The following is a 20,251-nucleotide window of genomic DNA, read 5'->3' on the forward strand; positions in this document are numbered from 1 at the left end:
TTCAGTACACATCTCTAAAAACTAAAGACCCTTTTAAAAAAAAAGATTTTATTTATTTATTTGACAGACAGAGATCACAAGTAGACAGAGAGGCAGAGAGAGGGGGTGGGGGGAAGCAGGCTCCCCGCCGAGCAGAGAGCCCGATGCGGGGCTCGATCCCAGGACCCAAGCCAAAGGCAGAGGCTTAACCCACTAAGCCACCCAGGTGCCCCAAGACCCTTTTTATTTATGAAAACAAACAAACAAACAAACAAACTTCAGGGATGCCTGGGTGGCTCAGTTAAGCCTCTGCCTTCAGCTATAAATAAATAAAATATTTTTTAAAAATTAATTGATGAAAAAACAACTACAATAAGGAAAATATTCATTATTAAAGCTAATTTAAGATTATGGATTTAATGAAAATAGACATGTCTTTAGAGTTATCAGGATTAAATATACAACTTCTATTCTTCCTGTGTTTACTGAAAATCACGTAAGTTCATGCTATCTCTGTTGCAAATTTGTCAGAAAAAAAAATTAAAATAATGATTGACTGGGGCGCCTGGGTGGCTCAGTGGGTTAAAGCCTCTGCCTTCGGCTCAGGTCATGATCCCGGGGTCCTGGGATCGAGCCTCGAATCCGGATCTCTGCTCCACGGGGAGCCCGCTTCCTCCTCTCTCTCTGCCTGCCTCTCTGCCTACTTGTGATCTCTGTCAAATAAATAAATAAAATCTTCAAAAAAAATAATGATTGACTTTGTCCAGTGTCTCCCAAAGTGCTGGGGGTAGTCCAAACATGATTGTTAAGAACGAGTAAATCAAATAGATGTAAATAAGATTACAAGGTTTATAGGCAAACTTTTAAATAGCTTCTGAAATGTAACCAGTCACAAAAGTTTTGCTAAGTTAAGTGATGAGTAAAGTGACCACCATGGGTTATCTAGATCACTTCCAAAAAGGTAAGATAAGAAAACAGGAAGTATGGAAACTCAATCAAGAAATTAACTGGAATACCATTATCATACTTAAAAAATTTTAACAAAAATTGCTTAATATTATCAAGTATCCAATCACTGTTTACACTTTCCCAACTGTCTCACTTTTTTTTTTCTTAGAGTTTGCTTTGATCAGGATCCAGCAAGGCTCATGGTGGATTTTTGAATACCAGTGCCTTGTTATATATAGGGGCAAGGATTTAGAAACAATCGTTTGACCCTCAAAACCTTACTGCATTGGCATCTAGTAATGAATATGACCCCCTCACCACAAAGTAGCTCCCCCACGCCCGCCACCTTCCAGATTGCTGTGACTGCACATCTGTGTCACTCTGTATTCCACTGGGCTCTGGAAATTCTTGATAAGGACAGTAAGCCACACATGAAAGAAATGAAAACCCAAGACTGGCCTTGAAATTCAGAAGTTCTTACACAACCAACACCCAGTTTTCCTTGGGAAAAAAAAAAAAAAACAACCACACACACACACACACACACACACACACACACACCCTACCCCACCCCCCACACAACCAATGCCAAATTTTAATACGTGTAGGGAATGTTTGTGCACGTGGCAATCCAAAGCATATCTGTGTTGTATCATTTTCCCCCGGTGGGAATAAGGACCGATCCAAGCACGCTGAGAATGTGATATTGAGAGAACATTTGAGCGTGGATTCATTAGGACCAAAATGGCGCCACCCCTTGAGGATATGTTTAAATGTACTGCAGACTGGAAAGCAGGCTGGAAAAACAGGCTTAGGAGTCTGCATGGTAGGTTGAGGAAAATTGCATGTGGTTAAGTACGTGCTCTTTCCCCCTGCTGAGTGAACACTTAGTCATGCAGCTTTTGGTAAGTCGCTGGCTTGGGCAGCATTGGGAAATATTTATATACACCCTGTGACTACTACCAGCAGAATGGGGTAGATCCACTGGAGTGAAAAAAAAGCTGACTGAATTGAACTGTGGAGTCTGGGAGTGCCATTCCTGCTGCCTAGTCTGCTCTAGCCCACTGCCTTATTCCTTCACTCAGAAGCCTTTACATGAGTGTAGATCCTGTACAAGATACTGTGGTGGGCTCAGAGGAGAACAGGACTTGCTATCTGTGTCATTGTTTCTCAGAGTCCAAGGTAGGGATGGGACGTCTGTTCCATCCGGTGAACCTGTTCTGCCTGGAGATATGTTTTGAGAAGGATTTTGAGTTTGAGTGTGGGTTCAGTAGAAACACAGCTAAGATCCATTAGTGGTGCCTCATTGGGTACCGGTGGGAGGATGACTAGAAGAATTTGGGCCATGTAGTTGCCATCCTGGGCTAAGGGATGGAGGGAGATATCCATATATATAAATAATGAATAATCTTCAAGGCGGAGTGTGAAAAATTAGAGTAGAAAAGGAGGTCCAAAGGAAGCTCTGTAGACAGGCAGTGGAAAGACTGATCTGAACCTTGAAGTGTGAGTAGAATCTGAAGAGATTGACAAAAGGGGGCATTGTTGTCCTGGGAGGAGTTTGGGCAAAGTCCCAGATGGTGGTGGCAGGGTAGGCTGTGGGAGGAAGAAGATGGAGATAAGCCTATAGGAGCTTAGTTGAGAGGTGGTGAGGCTCTCCTGTGCCAGGAAAATTAGAGAACAGAGCCCAGATCTGAAATATTTTAGAGGTGGACTCACCAGGACTTGACACACAGATGGGACATGTTCAAGACGCTATAGAGAAGTGATGGCTGGAGTGGGAGTGAGGTGGATGAGGAATACCAAGTCTGTTTTGGACATGTGGACTGCGGATTGTTGGCGGGAACCGTTGGGTATAATTTCCAACAGGGTTGGAGGGCACTTGGGTGGCAATGAGAGGAAAGCAACTTCAGGAGTCAGGGCGGCGGGAGCCAGCCCCCAGGGAAAGACCAGTGGGCTCACTCCCAGAAGACACATCGCAAGTCTTTTGACCCCGGGGGAAGTAGAGTTCTGAGTTTGCTACAAGGCAGTCGTGTGATGGCCAGCGAGACGGAAGGCAGAGCCCTTACCAGCAACTCGCAGCTAAAGAGTAACACACTGCTGCCATCTGGGGGCTGCGTGGAGAATTGGTAAGGGCAGCTCTGTGATTGCCACTTAGTGAGAGGGGCCATGATTTGGGGGCCACCAAGACCCCTCCTCTCAAAAGCCCTTTATAGTTCTTCCTTGACGTCTTTTTAGGCTAGCTCAATTCCACCTTCCCCAACAAAGAAAACTATGGGGGCACGTGTTCTGTAGTAGCCTTTCTTTCCAGAAGGGTTAAACCCTTGACAGCAGACTACTTCTGGCCAGCTATGGTATGCTAGCGCCGAATTGAGATCTCTCCTGCCGCCCCTGCTGTCGCGTAGCTACTGACCAAAGTTCTGGCTGGGACCACCACAGCTCTCTGCTTGACCCACCAAATCCCTCGTTTTGAGCGAGTCACTGGTGGGCTTTGACTTTTAATACTCAAACATTCTCTATTTTGCCTCCAGGGGCACCCCTTCCTCCCCGAGGTTTTCCCTTACCATCCTCCTTTTCTGGAGTGGAACTGGGTCTTTATCTTTTCATTCATTCATTCAACAGACGTTTATTGAGTGGCTACAGCATGCTAAGCTCTGAAGCTATGCTGGGGAGAAAAGCGGCTGCGGCCCCTCAAGAAGTTGTATGACAGTCTCACCGTGAAGACAGAAGACAATCATATGACATGTGATCGTGGCTCTGAGGGAAAGATGGATGACACAGTGGGAGCAGGAAACAGGGGAATCTGACCACATCTCGAAGGGCAGCAAAAACTCTTCTGAGGATGGGACATTTAAGCTGAAATTTGAATGATTAGTAGGAATTGGACAGGAGATAATTACTCTGAAAAATATGCAATCCCCAAGGCTTGGGAAATAAGGAGCTTTTATCCTGGTTCCTCTGTCCTCGGGGGTGATAGTGCAATAGGGAGATTCATCAGTGAGTTTTGAGTCTGAAATTGGCACATCAATTAAAGTGAAAAGTAGGCATTCAGAAAAAAAATAGTAATTACAACAACAACAATGAGAAAATCAAGAAGGTTAGAAATGTAGAACCAGGGGCTCCTGGGTGGCACAGTAGGTTAAGTGTCCGACCCTTAATTTTGGCTCAGGTGGTAATTGCAGAGTCATGTGATCCAGCCCCTCATCAGGCACCGTGCTCAGGGCAGGATCTGCTGAAGACTTTTTCTCCCTTGCCATTTGCTCCTCCTCTCTGGGCACACACTCTCTCTCTCTCAAATAAATAAATAAAATCTTTAAAAAAAAAAAGAAATATAGAACAACAACAACAACAACAAAAATAAGCCCCCAAACTCTGAATGAGCCTGCCCTTTTTGGAAAAGAATACACATAAGAAGATAAAGAAATACTAATATTCTTGAAGTCTTGAAATGCCATGTTTCCGTTTCTTTCACTTTTTTTTCTCTCTTTCTGAGAATTGAGCCAATTTTTAAAATCTCCACATACGCTCATTTAAACTGGAACATAATGTCTTAAGTAGTCTAACACGTTGGATGTGAACCAATGCAAGATATCAAACATCGGCTTGAACTTCAGATTACTCATCAGTAAAATAGGGATGATAATAGTTCCTACATCCTGGGGCTTTTTGGAGACATAATGAGTTAACATTTGTGAAGCATTTTCCAGCAGTGCCTGGCCTGTCATAAGTGTATAATCATGTCAGTAGTATTATCTCGGTGCTGACCTGTTCATAGAACATGTCAGGGCTGATGGAACAAGGTTACTTTGACATTGTGCCATGGAAAAGACTAGCTACTCCAGGACACACACAAAGGGCCAACACTGACACTAGAAATGCTAAGTGGAGAAAAAAAAGAAACCAAGATTGTTGCATGGAAGTCAGCTCCTTTGCAGAGCTGCACACAGAGACAAGCTTATTCTGTAGCTCAGGTGCATTAGGGATCTCCCCTTCCCTCGTTCCTGACAGGTAATCTGGTCCCCACCTAAATACATCCAGCGACAGGGAGTTCTGTTATTGGAGAGAGGCTGTTTCATTCTCTGATAGTCCATTCTAATATTTTTTAGATCGGTCTTCATATTCTATGGTCAAAAATCATCTCCCTCATATATCCATCTACCTGTGAGTCCTTCTGCTCTGGGGAACCAAAGAGAACAAAAGAGTTTCCCCTTATAACTGGCAAACTTGGAGCAAGGACTGTAGATTCTAGATCCTGAATTTGATAACTGTGCTGTGGTTATCTCTGAGCATGTCCTTGTCCCTGGAAATTGCCCGCTGAAATATGAAGAAAAGTGGAATGACATATACAATAGTTCTGCAAATGGTTCAGAAAAAGAACCTTAATACATACGTAGGGAGAGAGTCCCAAAATATTCACGGTTGATGGAGTCTGGATAGGTAGTCCAGGAGGACTCTTTGTAGTATTCTCTCGTTTTTAAGGATTGATTGATTGATTGATTGATTGATTTAGAGCGTCAACAGAGGGAGGGACAGAGGGAGAGATAGAGAATCTCCAGCAGACTCCGTGCCGAGCACAGAGCCCCATGTGGGGCTTAATCCCATGACCGTGACATCGGGAGCTGAGCCAAAGGTTTAAGAACAATTACCACATTTACTTGATTCTGCTTTTCTCTCTCATTCACTTGTTCATTCAATTATTCATTCATTCATTCATTGACAAATATGGATTAAGCATCTGATTTGGACTGGGCCCGAGGCTGGGCACTGTGGGTCCAGCAGAGAAGGTAATCAATTCCATCTATTGTGATGGAACTTGGGGACACTTAGGTGAAGACCCAAGGTAATCAACACTAGTTCTATTTTTTCTACCTGTGATAGAATTATGAAGGAGGAATGGAGGTGGTAGAATGGGAGAGCCTACCAGAAGATTCTGAACCTAGCCAATGGCCCCAGCATCTAAGGTTGTAGGGATGCAAAGGGCACTAAGCCAGAGAGATTAGTGCTCCTTAATGAAAAATCTGTTGGTGCAGGGGAAGGATTTGTGGGCCCAGGTGAGCAGCTTCGGACAAGCATTTGACAAGTTGTTCTATCTGCTCTCTTAAATGTCACAGAGTGTTGAAAAGAGATTACCTGGATTTGAATGACAGCTGCTGTATCCCAGCAATGTAGCTATGAAAGGAATTGAATAGCTTCGGCACCTTGGTGTGGGTTGGAACCCATCAACGGGAGGGGTCTTTCGCTGGCTTGTCATGACACTAGGGACCACCTCAGGTAGCAGAGCCCAAGCAGCTTGCCCCCTGCCCCTGTTCTTGCCCCCATCGATCACAGCCAGGCCTGATGGCACAGCTACGGCAGCTGGGCCCCTTGCCACACACGATGGAGCTTGGGGTAGTGTTGTGCCTAGAAGAGTCCTGAGAACAGAGATTCTGACCGGAACCAAGCCAGTTTCCGTAGTAGGATTTGCCTTCCAGTTTCGATGAGAAAACTCAAGCTTTAGAGCCATTAACATGTATTTTTTTCCCCAAGAGAAACAGTCATTACACATGGGGATAGATTGGAAGGTGAAGGCGAGGATGTGCATGCAAAGCCTCTTGCCGAGAACATAAGCTCTCGATGAATGGCAGCCATTGCTCTTTTCACGGCCGGTGCTAAGTGGGCTGCGCGAGGGAAAATATGGTAGCATGAGCACCCATGATATCGTTGCCTTCAGGGCAGCGACAGGGGATGGGGATCCACAGAGAAGGGTGCAGAAACTTGCTTCTGCCTGTCTCCTATGTTTGCTTTCCAGATAGTTGGTACTCATACTCTAGTATGTATATTCTTCATTCATTCAACAAGCATTTATTGAGAACTTGCTCTGTGCTAGACACCGTCGCAGGTGACAGGGACACATGAGTAAAGCAAGCAAGCAAACACCTAACTTCCTCTTTCTGTACACCACGAGTTTTCACAGGGCCTTTTTTTTGAGAGACAGAGAGGAAGAGAGCATGAGCAGGGGGAGAGGTGGAGGGAGAGGGAGAAGCAGTCTCCCCGCCGAGCAGGGAACCTGATGCGGGGCTTCATTTCAGGACCTGGAGATCCTGACCCGAGCCGAAGGCAGACACCTAACCGACTGAGCCACCCAGGCACCCTTCACAGTGCTTTTATAGCATGATTTTATTTGGTCCCCGTGACAGTCTGATGAAAGAGCTCCCATTGTTATTACATCAGCTCTTTAGATGAGGAAACTGACACACACAGAGATTGATGAATTGTTCCCAGAGTGACAGAGCTGCCATTTGAACCCAGGCCCCCAGGCTGTGGTTGAGTGTCCCCTTCCTCACACACACCGGAATGGCCACCAGCCTGATCCATTGCTCACCCGCCAGCCTCCCTCTGCCAGGGGGCACCCAGGGCTGTCCGGCCTGCCTTCTGCCTCTGCACGCCACCCTCCTCCCTCTCTCGCTCTAGATCTGGTCTGGGAGAAAAGCACATAGCATACGATTTCACTTCGGTATGGGACCTAAAAAACAAAACCAACCAACCAACCAACAAACAAAAAAAACCCAGACTCTTAAAACACAGAGAACTCGGATGCCTGGGTGATTCAGTAGTTAAGCATCTGCCTTTGGCTCAGGTCATGATCCCTGGATCATGGTCAGGGTCAGGGATCCAGCCCCACATCAGGCTCCCTCCTCAGGGGGAATGCCTGTTTCTCCCTCTTCCACTCCCCCTGCTTGTGTTCCCTCTCACTCTGTGTCTCTCTCTGTCAAATAAATAAATAAAATCTTTAAAAAATAAAATAAAATAAAACACAGAGAACAAACTGGTGGCTACCAGAGGGGACGTAGGGGGAGGGAAATAGATGAAGGATCCCAGGGTCCTGGGATCAAGCCCCACGTCAGGCTCCCTGCTCAACAGAAAAAAAAAAAAATCGATGAAGGGAATTAAGTCATACAAACTTCCACTTATAAAATAAATAAGTCACAGAGATGAGAAGTACAGCACAGGGAATTTAGTCGGCAATATTGTAATAACATCTGTGTGGTGAGAGATGGAGACTTGTCTTGTGTGGAATTGTCTGCTCACTATGTTGTACACCTGAAACTAACACAACACTGCATGTCTACTATACCTCCAGAATAAAAGAAAATCTAAGCCACTTAAAATTTTTTAAAACACAAACGTTCAAGTGATCTCAAAAAATAAAAATGTAGGGGTGCCTGGCTGACTCAGTTGGTAGAGCGTTCAACTCTTGATCTCCAGGTCCTGAGTTCAAGCCCCACATTGTGTGTGGAGCCTAGTTAAAAAAATAAATACGTAAAAATGAAAAAAAAAAAGATGAAAAAAAGTAGCTTTATCATGATACAATGCACACTCATACAATTCATCCTTTGAAGGTATACAATTCAGTGGTTTTTAAAATATAATTAGAGCTGTGCACTCATCATCACAATTGATTTTTAAACTTGTCCATCACCTCAAAATGAAACCCTGTACCCATTAGCAGTCACACCCTTTTCTCTCCTTCCTCCGGACCTTGGAAACCATTAGCCTACTTTCCATTGCTTTGGATTTGACTCTTCTGAACATTTCATATAAATGGAACCATACAATCTGTGGCCTTTGGTGACTGGATCCTTTCACTAAACATCACGTCTCCGAGGTTCATGGGTCTGGTCAGTACTTCATCCCTTCTATTCACCCATCACTTGATGGACGTTTGAGTTGTTTCTATCATTTGGCTATTACTTTTAATGCTGCTATGAACATTTGTGTACAAGTTTTGATGTGGATATATGTTTTTAATTCCCTTGGGTATTCACTCACCTAGGTGTGGAATTGTTGCATGGTGGGGTAATTCTGTATTTAACCTTTTGAGGAAATTCCAAAAATTGCCAAAGTGGCTGTATCATTTTATATTCCCACCAGCAATATTTGAGAATTCCAATTTGTCCATAGCCTTGTCAACACTTGTTACTGTCTGTCTTCTTCATTGTAGACATCTTAGTGGGTATAAAGTGGTCTCTCATTATGGTTTTCATTTGCATTTCCCTGCTGGCTAATGACATTCAGCATCTTTTCATGCACTTATTAGCCATTTCTGTATCTTCCCTGGAGAAATGGCTATTCAGATCCTTTGCACATTTTTAATTGGATTATCTTTTTTTAAAAATTTTTAAACTTTAAAACTTTTTTAGTTTTTGTTTGAGGGAGAGAGAACATGAGTGGAGGGAGGGGCAGAGGCAGAGGGAGAAGCAGAATCCTCACTGAGCAGGAAGCCTGATGCTGGGCTTGATCCCAGGTCCCTGAGATGGTGACCTGAGCCGAAGGCAGGCACTTAACCGACTGAGCCACCCAAGTGCCCAGATTATTTGTCTTTTTATTATTGACTTGTAAAAGTACTTTATATTGTCTAGATACAAGTCCCTTATCAGATGTACGATTTGCACATGTTTTCTCTCATTCTGTGGATTGTCTTTTCCTTTTCCTGATAGTGTCCTTTGATGCACAAAAGTTTTACACTTTGATAAATTCTATTTATCTGTGTTTTCTTTTTTGCCTGTGCTTTGGTGTCATAGACTTTTCTGCCTAACTCAAGGTCAGAAATATATACTTATACTATGATTTCTTTTAAGAGTTTTATAATTTTAGCTCTTATAATTAAATATAATTTAATTATATTAAATTATATATATATATATAATTTATATATAAATTATATTAAATTAAAATTGGTTAATTTAATATATAATTAAATTAAAATTATATATATATATAATTTATATATAAATTATATTAAATTAAAATTGGTCATTTTTGTATTAATCTGTGTACATGGTGTGAGGTGGGGGTCCAACTTCATTATTTTGTATGTGGATATATAACTGTCCTTGTGTCATTTCTTGTACAGACCATCCAGTGAATGGTCTGATAGCCTTGTCGAAAATCAATTGACCATAAATGTATGGATTAATTTTTGGATGCTCAATTCTATTCTATTCTGATCTATCTAGTCTCATGCAAGTACCACAGAGTCTTGATTCTGTGGCTTTTTATAAGTTTTGAAATTGTGAAGTGTGAATCTTCAAGCTTTGCTCTTCTCTTTCAAGATGGTTTTGGCTCTTCTCACATTAATTTTACCATCAGCTTGTCAATTTCTACCAAGAAGCCAACTGGGATTACGATAAGGATCACCTTGAATTTGTAGGTCAATCTGTAGATCACCATCTTAGCAATATTGTCTTCCAATTCATGAAGATGAAATATCTTTCCATTTATTCAGATCTTTAATTTCTTTTTTTTTTAAGTTTTAACTAGGCTCCATGCCTAATGTGGGGCTCAAACTCGCAACCCTGAGATGAAGAGTCACATGCTCTACTGAATGAGCCAGCCAGGCATGCCTAGATCTTTAATTAGTTTCAGTAATGATTTGTGGTTCTTATGGTAGGAGTCTCATACTTTTTAAATTTATTCATAAATATTTTATTTTTTGATGTTACTATAAATTGAATTGTTCTCTTAACTTCATTTTTGGGTTGTTCGTTGCTAGTGTATAGAAATACAATTGAGCTTTGTATATTAATCTTGTATCTTACATTCATGCTAAACTAATCTATTTGTTCGAGTAGTTTTTCAGTGGTTTCTTTAGGCTTTTCTACGTGTAAAATCATATCATCTACAACTAGAGATCATTTGACCTCTTTCCAATCTGGAGGTTGTGTATTTCTTTTTTTGGCCTAATTCCCCTGACTAGAATACCCATCATTTCAGGGTTCCTAGACCCAATTCCAACATGGGGAGGTGATTCCCCCAGCCAACACCAAGCAATTCTCAAACACCACCAGGGTGTCCAAGAATTCAGCTTAATTCTGACCCTGTCTACCCAGAGGTGGCATCAGATGCCAGAGGTTAGAGGCTCAGTCCTACAAGAGGGTCGCCCATCCCCCAACCTCTGATGCCAGTCTCAAGTCCAGGCTGTTCCCAGTGCTTCTGACTGTATGGCTATGGATTTGGGGGTTCCAACGACCTCCTCCTTTGGTTTGATTAACTTGCTAGAGCATCTCTTAGAACGCAGGAAAACACTTACGTTTACCGGTTTATGAAAGGATATGATAAAGGACACGAATCAACAGCCAGATGAAGAGATCCATAGGGTGAGGCCCCGAACAAAGGAATTTCTGTCCTCGTGGAGCTTGGGGCCTGGCTCCGTGGCATGTGGAAGCCTTCTGGTTTCTGATTTCCCAAGCATGGAAGCTCTCTGAAAAGCTGTCCTTTTTGGGATTTATGGAAGCTTTATTATACAGTCTCATTGGACTAAGCCATTCGCCATTGGCTGAGTCAACCTGCAGCCCCTCCCCCTTCTCCAGGGAGGATGGCCCTGAAAGTTCCAACACTTTAATCCCTCGGTTGGTCCTCCTGGGAACCAGCCCCTACCCTCGTGTGGGGTTCAAAAGTCACCTTCATTAATAACAAGACAGCTACTTCACCTTCGTGGCTCTGAAGCATTTACAGGACCTGGGGGTGAAGACTCAGTAAACCTGAGGAATAATATAGTTTGGTCATCTGAATGACAAAACATAAATTTCTTATAAATCATTAGATCAGACTCCAGTACAATGTTGAATAGAAGTGTCAAGAGAGGACAATGAACTGTGGGTTGTTGTGGTTGTTGTTGTTTTGCTTTCTATTTCATTAATTTCTGCTCTTTATAATTTCATGTCTCCTTAATTTTGTTGGGATTATCTTGTTTGCTTTTTTAAATCTTGCAATGGGTACTTAACTCACCAGCTTTTGGCCTTTCATCATTGCGAAGGGATACTTTTTTCCCTTTAAGCATCGCTTTCGCTGTGTCCCACAAACTTTGATGTATTTTCTTTTATTTATTTATTTATTTGGCAGACAGAGATCACAAGTAGGCAGAGAGGCAGGCGGGGGAGGGGGGAGGCAGGCTCCCTGCCTAGCAGAGAGCCCGATGCGGGGCTTGATCCCAGGACCCCGGGATCATGACCCGAGCTGAAGGCAGAGGCTTTAACCCACTGAGCCAACCAGGTGCCCCTTGATGTATTTTCATTATTGTTCAACTACAAATGTTTTGTAACTCCACTTCATTCTTCTTTGACCCGTCGGTTATTTCGGAACAGGTATCTTAATTTACAAACATACATGGAGCTTCCAGTTACCTTTATACTTCTCAATTTGTAACTTTCTACATTATGATCAGATTCTGGTTTTTGAAATGTGTGGAGACTTGCTTTCTGGCTCAGAACCTGGTCAAATTTTATAAAAGTTCTGTATGTGTCTTCCGTAGTTCTTGGTTGCAGTGCCCTATACATTGGCTAGAAGCTCAAATTATTAATTATGTTGTTCAAAAATTCTGTACCGTTAGAGACATGTTTTTTGCCTCTTTGATGAACTACTGAGAGAGGTGGGGAAAGACCTCCCACGCTGATTATATAGTTGTCTCTTTCTCCTTGTAGTAAGTTAACTTTTCCTTTATATATTTTGAGGTTTTGCTGTAAATGCATAATCATTCCTGGTGAATTGAATCTTCTATTTTTACAAAATGACCTTCTGTATCTCTAATAATGCTTTTTAATTTTAAGTGTATTTTGTCTGATATGAATGTCACTATACACGTTTTCTATCACTTACATAATTACTTGTATGATTTCTCTCTCTGCCTTTTTATTGTCAACCTATTTGTATCCTTATATTTTGGATTTCTCTTCCTGAGCACAGGGGAGGGGAGGGGCAGAGGGGGAGGGAGAGAGAAACTGAGGCAGGCTCTGCACAGAGCGCCAAGCAGGATGCAGGGCTTGATCTCACGACCCTGAGATCAAGACCTGAGCCGAAACCAAGAGTCAGACGCTTAACCGACTATGCCACTCAGGTGCCCCCCCTCTTCTTTTTAAGTCTTATTTATTTTAGGGAGGGAGAGAGAGGAGAGTGTGTATGAGCGGGGCTGTGGGTGGGGGAGGAGCAGATGGAGAGGGAGAGAGAGAATCTCAAGCCAACTCCCTGCTGAGCGTGGAACCTGACACGGGGCTTGATCTCACGACCATGAACTGAAACCAAAAGCTGGAGGCTTAACCAACTGAACCCCCAGGCACCCTGGATTTGTCTCTCCTAAACAGCATATGGATGTATTTAGTAATTCTATTTGACAATCCTATTTTGACAAAACATTTAATAAAATTAATGATATATTGGGGTTTCGAGCTATCCTTTTTTTTGTTCCAAGCTACCATTTTATTTTGTGCTTATATTGGTTCCCCCTGTTTTTCTTTTGCCTCTTCTTTCTTGACTTAAAAAGAATGGAGAATTTTTAAAATTTTCAGTTATCTTCCCCTCTCTCCTAGTTTGAAAATTTACAATCTGTTGCTATTATTTTAGTAATTACATCCTATTACTTCCTACATACATAATTACCTTTGGCAAAAGTCTAGATTTAAGAAGTACCTAAATTGCTTCTAATATGAAACAAGGTTCTTGGAAAAGTTTAGCTCCACTTCAGGTGCTCCTGACATTTCTTTCTACTGTGAAGTACTTTAATTTTATTTTTTTTAAAAAACAGAATAGACGTTTTTATGACTCCTTCTTCCATCAACATTTGCTTGTGTTGCCCACGTACTATCTTGCCCTTTAACATTCTGCATCTCATTCTAAGATAATTTTCCTCCTGAAGTACATCCTTCAGAATTTCCATTAGTGCAATCTGCCGGTGACAAACTCTCTTAGTTTTTGTTTGTCTAAAATTACCTTTTTATCACCATCTTGTGGAATATTTTCATGAGAGATGCTGCCCTCGGGGTCCCAGCTTAGCCTGGGGAGGGCGTTTTTCGTTTTGTAAGCATCCCCACTGAGCTCTGACTGCTTTGACTTAAGATGAGCCAGAGGCCCCCCCCCCACCCCCGTGAAGTGTCTGCAGGTCCTTAGCTACTTCGAGGGAGAACAATGTCTCAACAGGACTGCTGGAGATGCTTAAGGGCCATAATGGATGGAAAATTTCTGCCAAAGAAGAGCGAGGTAACCAAGGGTAGTTATTATTGATTCGAATGAAAGTTTTACCTCTGGATCATGAAGTAGTTTTTAAAGTTTATGTCTTGCAGGGGCACCTGGGTGGCTCGGTGGGTTGGGCCTCTGCCTTCGGCTCAGGTCATGATCTCAGGGTCCTGGGATCGAGCCCCCACATCGGGCTCTCTGCTCGACGGGGAGCCTGCTTCCTCCTCTCTCTCTCTGCCTGCCTCTCTGCCTACTTGTGATCTCTGTCTGTCAAATAAATAAAATCTTAAAAAAAATAAAGTTTATGTTTTGCAATTGAAAAATAATAGGTGGCCTCCTTAGAGCCACTAGAGCCTGAATCGTTGTGATGGAAAGTGTCCCCGGACACCCCAAAACATGAAGCAAGAGATAAGGGAAGCTCAGTAACCGACCGACGGGAGCCAGCTTCGCAAATGCTCCCCCAGCCCCGTGTGGAAAGACGCTCTCTTTGTTCTAACGACACAACCCAGACACCTGATACACCCTCCGTTTCCTTTCAACATTTCTGCCAGAGCTCCGAGGTCTCGTCTTTGTCTTCTTCTTCGATGCCACCAGGTCCAGCCACAGATCACCTGCCTTGGTGATGAGACCGTTCAAATTCAGAAAAAGAAGCTGCTTAGGGGCCAGGGTCAGATGTTGTAGTGCTGGGAAGCCAAAGGAACAATCCAAAGTTAGCCCCTAAGCCACTGCCAACATCACCCTGACTCTCTAGGGTCACCAGCCTGCCTTCTCCCTGCCTCTACCACCCTCCACCCGCACTGTTCCATCCACAAGAGAGAGGCCACAATCCTGAGATGGAAGGCACTTCGCTTCTAAATTTGGATTGTATGCTCCAAGGCATTCCAAAGAGTAAGGCTGGAAATAAGAAAGCAGGAAGGAACAGGCAAAGTATCTTGACAGCCTAAAGAAGAACCCCATAGGAGCTGACAGGGCATCTAGTGTTCCAAGCCACCCCGGTCAAGAGCAAGCAATAGTAACAACCTTGAACTTGGATGGTCCACTTAGGCGGGACATTCTACCACCACCCTGAGCCCTGGGAGCCCCACAGAGACCTCCTGGCTGCAATGTACATTAGGGAAAGGAGACACGCTTTTCAAGAACCAGAGGTAAGGGAAGATAGGGTATGATGGGCTGGTCCGTGTCCCTCCAAAGCGCATGTTTTGCGCTTGATCTAGTCTCTGCTACATCAGAATGTAACTGCTTTTGGAAATGGGCCCTGAAAAGAAGTGATTAAGTCAAAACGAAGCTGTGGGTCCTAGTCCAATCTGACTGGGGTCCTTATAAGAGGAGGAAATTTGAGGGGTGCCTGGGTGGCTCAGTCGGTTGAGTGTCTGACTCTTGGTTTTCAGCTCTGGTCGTGATCTCAGGGTCTTCAGATCCAGCCCCGCATAGGGCTCTCCGCCGGGTGGGGAGTCTGCTTGAGGTTCTCTCTCCCTCTCACTCACTCTCTTTTCCTCTCTCAAATAAACAAATAAAATCTTAATTTAAAAAAAGAGATCTGAACATCAGAGCAGGCACACAGAGTATTGACCCAGTGAAGAGGCAGCGAGAGTGTAACTATCCACAAGCCCCGGAGAGAGACATTGGGAGCAACCAGTCCCGTGGGCATCTTGATCCGGACTTCTAGCCCCCACAACTGTGGGAACATCCATGTTTGTGGTTTGGGTCACACAATCCGTGGTACTTTGTTATGGCGGCTCTTGCAGCCCAGTACATGGCGCCCCTGGCTTCTGACCCATTCACCCTGCATCCTCTCAGAATTAACTGCAACGCAGGCTAAAAATACGAGCACAAAACCACTCCCGGCTCTAGCCTCTAGTCCCAGCAAAGGAGAATCCCCGAGATAGCGGCCCAGGAATCTGCATTTCTAGCAAGTGGCGTCCCCCCGCCCCCCCCCCCCCCATAATTCTCAGGCAGCCAGACTTGTAACCACACTGCGGTGAGTACTGGTGAAGAGCCTGGGTGCCTGAGGACCTTTTCCCTTTTCAATGGACACACTACCACCTTCTTCACAGTAAAAGAATTGGGGGAGCCGCTTTGCACCGAGACGGCTCTAATGCTTTTTTTTCTCTTCCCATCCCCAAACCCATGCAAAGGTGAACTACTTTTATTGTTGATTTGATTTCGATCCTGCTCGGTGTTTAATGCACCCGGCCTGGAGGCGCGGAGTTGACCCCAGGGATAAGAAGAGAGGGAGAAGGGAAAAATCTCGAACTCTCCCAAGCCAGGAAACCGAGCTGCACTCGACGCGCGGCGGATCGGCTGCCCCCCTCCCCGCCGCCCTCCCTTCCGCCCCCGCGGGCTTGCATTTGCGTCCGGCTGGAGACCGCGCGGGAGCCCGCCCCCGCGCCCCGCTGATTGGCCGCGCCGGCCCGCTCGTCACACTCTTTTGTCTCAGTGGGCAGAGGATAAAAGCCGCGGCGGCTGCCGTGGGAACCGCGCTGTCTGGACTCGACTACCCGGCGCTGGGAGGCGGTACAGCCGCTCAGCCGGCAACTCCCGGTCGCTGGGCGGCGGAGGCCGAGCCCGTCCCTCCTCCCCCTGCGGGGCTGCGGAGACGGGAAGGCGGTTGGCGAGGCCGGAGCACAGGTAAAGAAAGGGGACGGGGAGAGAGGAGGGGAAGCCCCACCTGTCCTGGGCGGCTCCCCGCTCGAGGCACCGAGGACTGCGAGGGTTAGGAGCACTCCCTCGGGCGCTGAGGGAGGAGGTGGGGTGCCGCTGGATGATGCCTAACTGGGAGGATCTGCCTGGATTGGGGGGGCGTTTTGGGGGTTGGGGGAGGAACGCAAGCTGCCTGCCTCGAAGCCCCTTTGCACCTCCTCGTCTCCTCTGGAGAGGAGTATTTGGGTGTGCGTGTCCTACTCCTATTCCCTGTCTCCGTAGCAGGCCATCAAAGCCGAATCCGAACTTGAATTCTGCGCGGCGGATTGCAGAGCTGGTAGGCCGAAGATTTCCCGGGGGAAATGTTCTGGGGCGGGGGTCGTTTTGGCTCGTAGTCAGAAGGTGGGAGAGGAATTTTCCGCCTGCAGACGGCGGAGGCGGCGAGGCAAAGAGGCGGGGGGGGGGGGGGGGGGGAGGGGGGCGGCGGCGGGGGTGGAGTGGGGAAGGAGGGAGCGGGATGAGGGGATGAGGCTGCTCCTGACCCTGCCTGCCCTTCCCTCCGCGGCGGCGCAGTCTGGACGCTCCGAGGCCCCGGATCGGCGACCCCCGGTGGACGGAGATCGCCCGGAGCCCGGAGACGAGCGCTCCCACGGAGGCCACCAGTTGCAGAAGCTGGGAGTGAAATAAAGGCGCGCGCGCCTGTTCCTGCGCTCGCGTAAGAATCTGGGAAATAACGGGGGAGGGGGGAACTTTGAGAAGGGGGTGTGGTTGGGACCTGAGACAGAGAGGTCGATGAGACTTCATTTATTCCTACAAATTTGTGACCACTGTGCTCTATTTTGAGAGCCCAATAGCAGCTTCCATACACTATTACACTTCGAATTAGAAGCAACAGTTGCCCTCCCTGCTGGGCGACTGGTGGGAGGGGATGGAAGTGGCTGGAAAAGTACCCTGCTAGCAACGGAGACACCGGCTGGCTCCGTGAGCTTGTAATGGCCAGTCTCCTAGAAGATATTTTTAGGGCAGTGGGCAGATGTGAAATGTACTGTCGGACATTCAGGAAGGGAGAGAACAAAACTGCAGCCAGTTCCCTTATTAACTACCCCCCCCCCTTTTTTTTCTTTTTTACAGCCCCTGCTGAGACAGGAGGAAGACAGACCCCCCCCCTCCCCCTGCGCACCTGCAGATCAGGCTTTTCCACAAAGCCTGAGCATCTCGTTATACTCGGTCCCGCCGGCCCTCCCCAACATCGTCGGCCCTCCCCAACATCGTCGTCAGTCATGGCCAGCATCATTGCGCGCATGGCTAACAGCCGGCGGCAGAACGCGCCGTTGCCGCCCTGGGCCCATTCTATGCTGAGGTCCCTGGGGAGAAGTCTTGGTCCTTTAATGGCCACCGTGGCCGAGAGAAACCTGAAGGTGTTCTCTGGGAGGGTAAGGCCAGGGGAGGGGGAAGAGAGCTTTGAAAACTGGCTGATCCAAGTTAATGGGGCCCTGCCTGATTGGAATATGCCTGAGGAGGAAAAGCTCCAGCGCTTGCTGAAAACCCTGCGAGGCCCCGCCCGGGAGGTCATGCTTTTGCTCCAGTCGGGCAACCCCAATCTAACCGTGGCAGATTTCTTGAGCGCGATGAAATTGGTGTTTGGAGAATCTGAGAGCAGTGTGTCCGCTCACGGTAGATTTTTTAACACCCTGCAGGCACAGGGGGAGAAAGCCTCCCTTTACGTGATCCGTTTAGAGGTTCAGCTCCAGAAGGCTATTCAGGCAGGGATCATAGCTCAGAAAGATGCCAACCAGACTCGCCTGCAGCAGCTCCTTTTAGGGGCTGAGCTGAATGGGGACCTGCGCTATAGGCTGAAACACCTTCTCAGGGTGTATGCAAATGAGCAGGAGCGGCTCCCCAGTTTCCTGGAGTTAATCAAGATGGTCAGGGAGGAAGAGGATTGGGATGACACTTTCATGAGGCAGAAACGCAGAAGGTCTGAGCCCATGGTGGAGAGGGCCACCAGCCCCATGGCCGTTCAGCGCTCCCCTCCCATAGTGGTGGACAGCGAAGACTGTAACGTGATAGAGATAGATGATGACGCCCTCGATGACTCCGATGAGGATGTCATCCTGGTGGAGTCTCAGGACCCTCTGCCGTCCTGCTCGGCCGCTCCGGCCTCTCCTCTCCCCAGACGCGGGGCCGGATCGCAAGAGCAAGTGCTGGTCATTGATTCCCCTAGCAGTTCCCTGGCTCAGGTTCCCTCCACCAGTGGGGTTTCTGGGTATCAGCGCCGAGCCAGGAAGCGAAAACACGTGCTCCGCTGTTCCTCTTGTGGCTTGGAGGGCCACTCGAAGGAAAACTGCGACAATGAGGCCAGCAGGGCCCAGGTGTTTGAGAATCTCATCATCACCCTGCAGGAGCTGAGCCATACAGAGGAGGAGGGGCTGAGAAGGGCCCCGGCTGAGCCAGATGACCCTTCTGAGGAGCAGTGAGACAGTAGCCCCCAGCCTTAAGTGAACCCTAACCCATGCTCAGAGTCCAACAACGCGATAACCGGGGAGGGGCGCTTCCAACTGCATGAATCCACAAAGCAGCTTTCTTTGCAGAGCAGAGCTGAGTAGGAAGGGGCTTGGATACCAGCTCAGTGAAGGGAGACAGCCGAACCCCTGCGCTTGCTTCCCCACTCCCCACTCTGCTGCCTAAGGGTCTGCTTCCTTTGTGTGCCCATTTCCTTGATGACTTTATTCTCCGTGAAAGTGAAATCGTTCATCCTTAAGTCTCCAAACAATAGAGAAAAGTACAAAACAGTGAAGTGCCGGTGACCCCAAACCCTCCACCCCATCTAACCATTGTTAACCCTTTGGTGAAAGCCCCTTCTAGGCATCTCCCTCCACCTGTGTACCCAGATAGATCTATGTATAGATAAAAGTAAAGTGCTCAAATACAAGTCCTGTTCTATAGTCTGTATTTTTTCACCAAACAGTATATGTCGTGGGCTTCTTTCTATGTCAATAAATATATATCAGCATCTATTTTTAATGTCTCTGTGTTATTATTTTCGGAAAAGGTAAAGGAAAAAGGGACGAGAGAAGTAGTGAAGAGCTATAAAGCGGTGGTTTTTTTTTTTTTTTTAAATCAACCTCGATTTGTAGATGTGGTAAAGGGAGGAAGAAATGGGCTGAAACAGTCCCCAAAGGTAGATGGACAGAGCCGCTTGCCGCAACTGGCCTGTCCCGCAGGTCATAGAGCCAGATTATGGCGCGCATTTGTTGACCGCCCCCATTGCTTTCTTCTCTACTGGATCCGAAGGAGTCCGATGGAGGAGGAGTCTGGTGCTGAAGTAATAGCCCCCAAATGGGGATTCCAGAGACACTGTTCCTGGTCACTGTGGGGGAAGAGCGCTCTTCCTCTTCCAGCTGAAATCCTGCTGTGCTTGTGGACATTGGGTCACAACGGTCACAACATGTCACAACAGTCACAACGTGGAATCTCTCCTGCGGCCGGACACCACCCTCTCCTCACTCCCCAGTGAGGGAAAGGAGAGAACAGGTCCTCCCGGGAGCCCAGCGTGGGAGGCTCAGCTCCTGATGGCGCCAGAGCCATCCCGCATAAGCCCTGAAGTGATCAGCTGGAGGACACAGGTGCCCCAGGACTCCAAGCCAACCCCTCCCCACCCCCAAGAATTGAGACTAGCTGGGAGGGATGACAAGCCATCTAG

At 46.6% G+C, this 20,251-nt stretch overlaps 1 protein-coding gene across 1 annotated transcript; it reads left to right on the forward strand.

Annotated features, from left to right (window-relative positions):
• Positions 1-16,343: 16,343 nt before the first annotated feature.
• ZCCHC12 (zinc finger CCHC-type containing 12) lies at positions 16,344-19,565 on the forward strand. Its single transcript, XM_080795148.1, has 4 exons — positions 16,344-16,536; positions 16,831-16,885; positions 17,122-17,263; positions 17,680-19,565. Exon 4 carries the CDS (start codon positions 17,829-17,831, stop codon positions 19,023-19,025), a length of 1,197 nt encoding a protein of 398 aa, XP_080651274.1. The 5' UTR covers positions 16,344-16,536; positions 16,831-16,885; positions 17,122-17,263; positions 17,680-17,828; the 3' UTR covers positions 19,026-19,565.
• Positions 19,566-20,251: the final 686 nt, after the last annotated feature.

This window comes from Martes martes, assembly GCF_963455335.1.
Source record: "Martes martes genome assembly, chromosome: X".
Taxonomy (NCBI): domain Eukaryota; kingdom Metazoa; phylum Chordata; class Mammalia; order Carnivora; family Mustelidae; genus Martes; species Martes martes.

Excerpts from the sequence above, each read along its gene's own strand:
- ZCCHC12 (XM_080795148.1), top strand. The coding sequence starts at position 17,829 with ATGGCCAGCATCATTGCGCGCATGGCTAACAGCCGGCGGCAGAACGCG.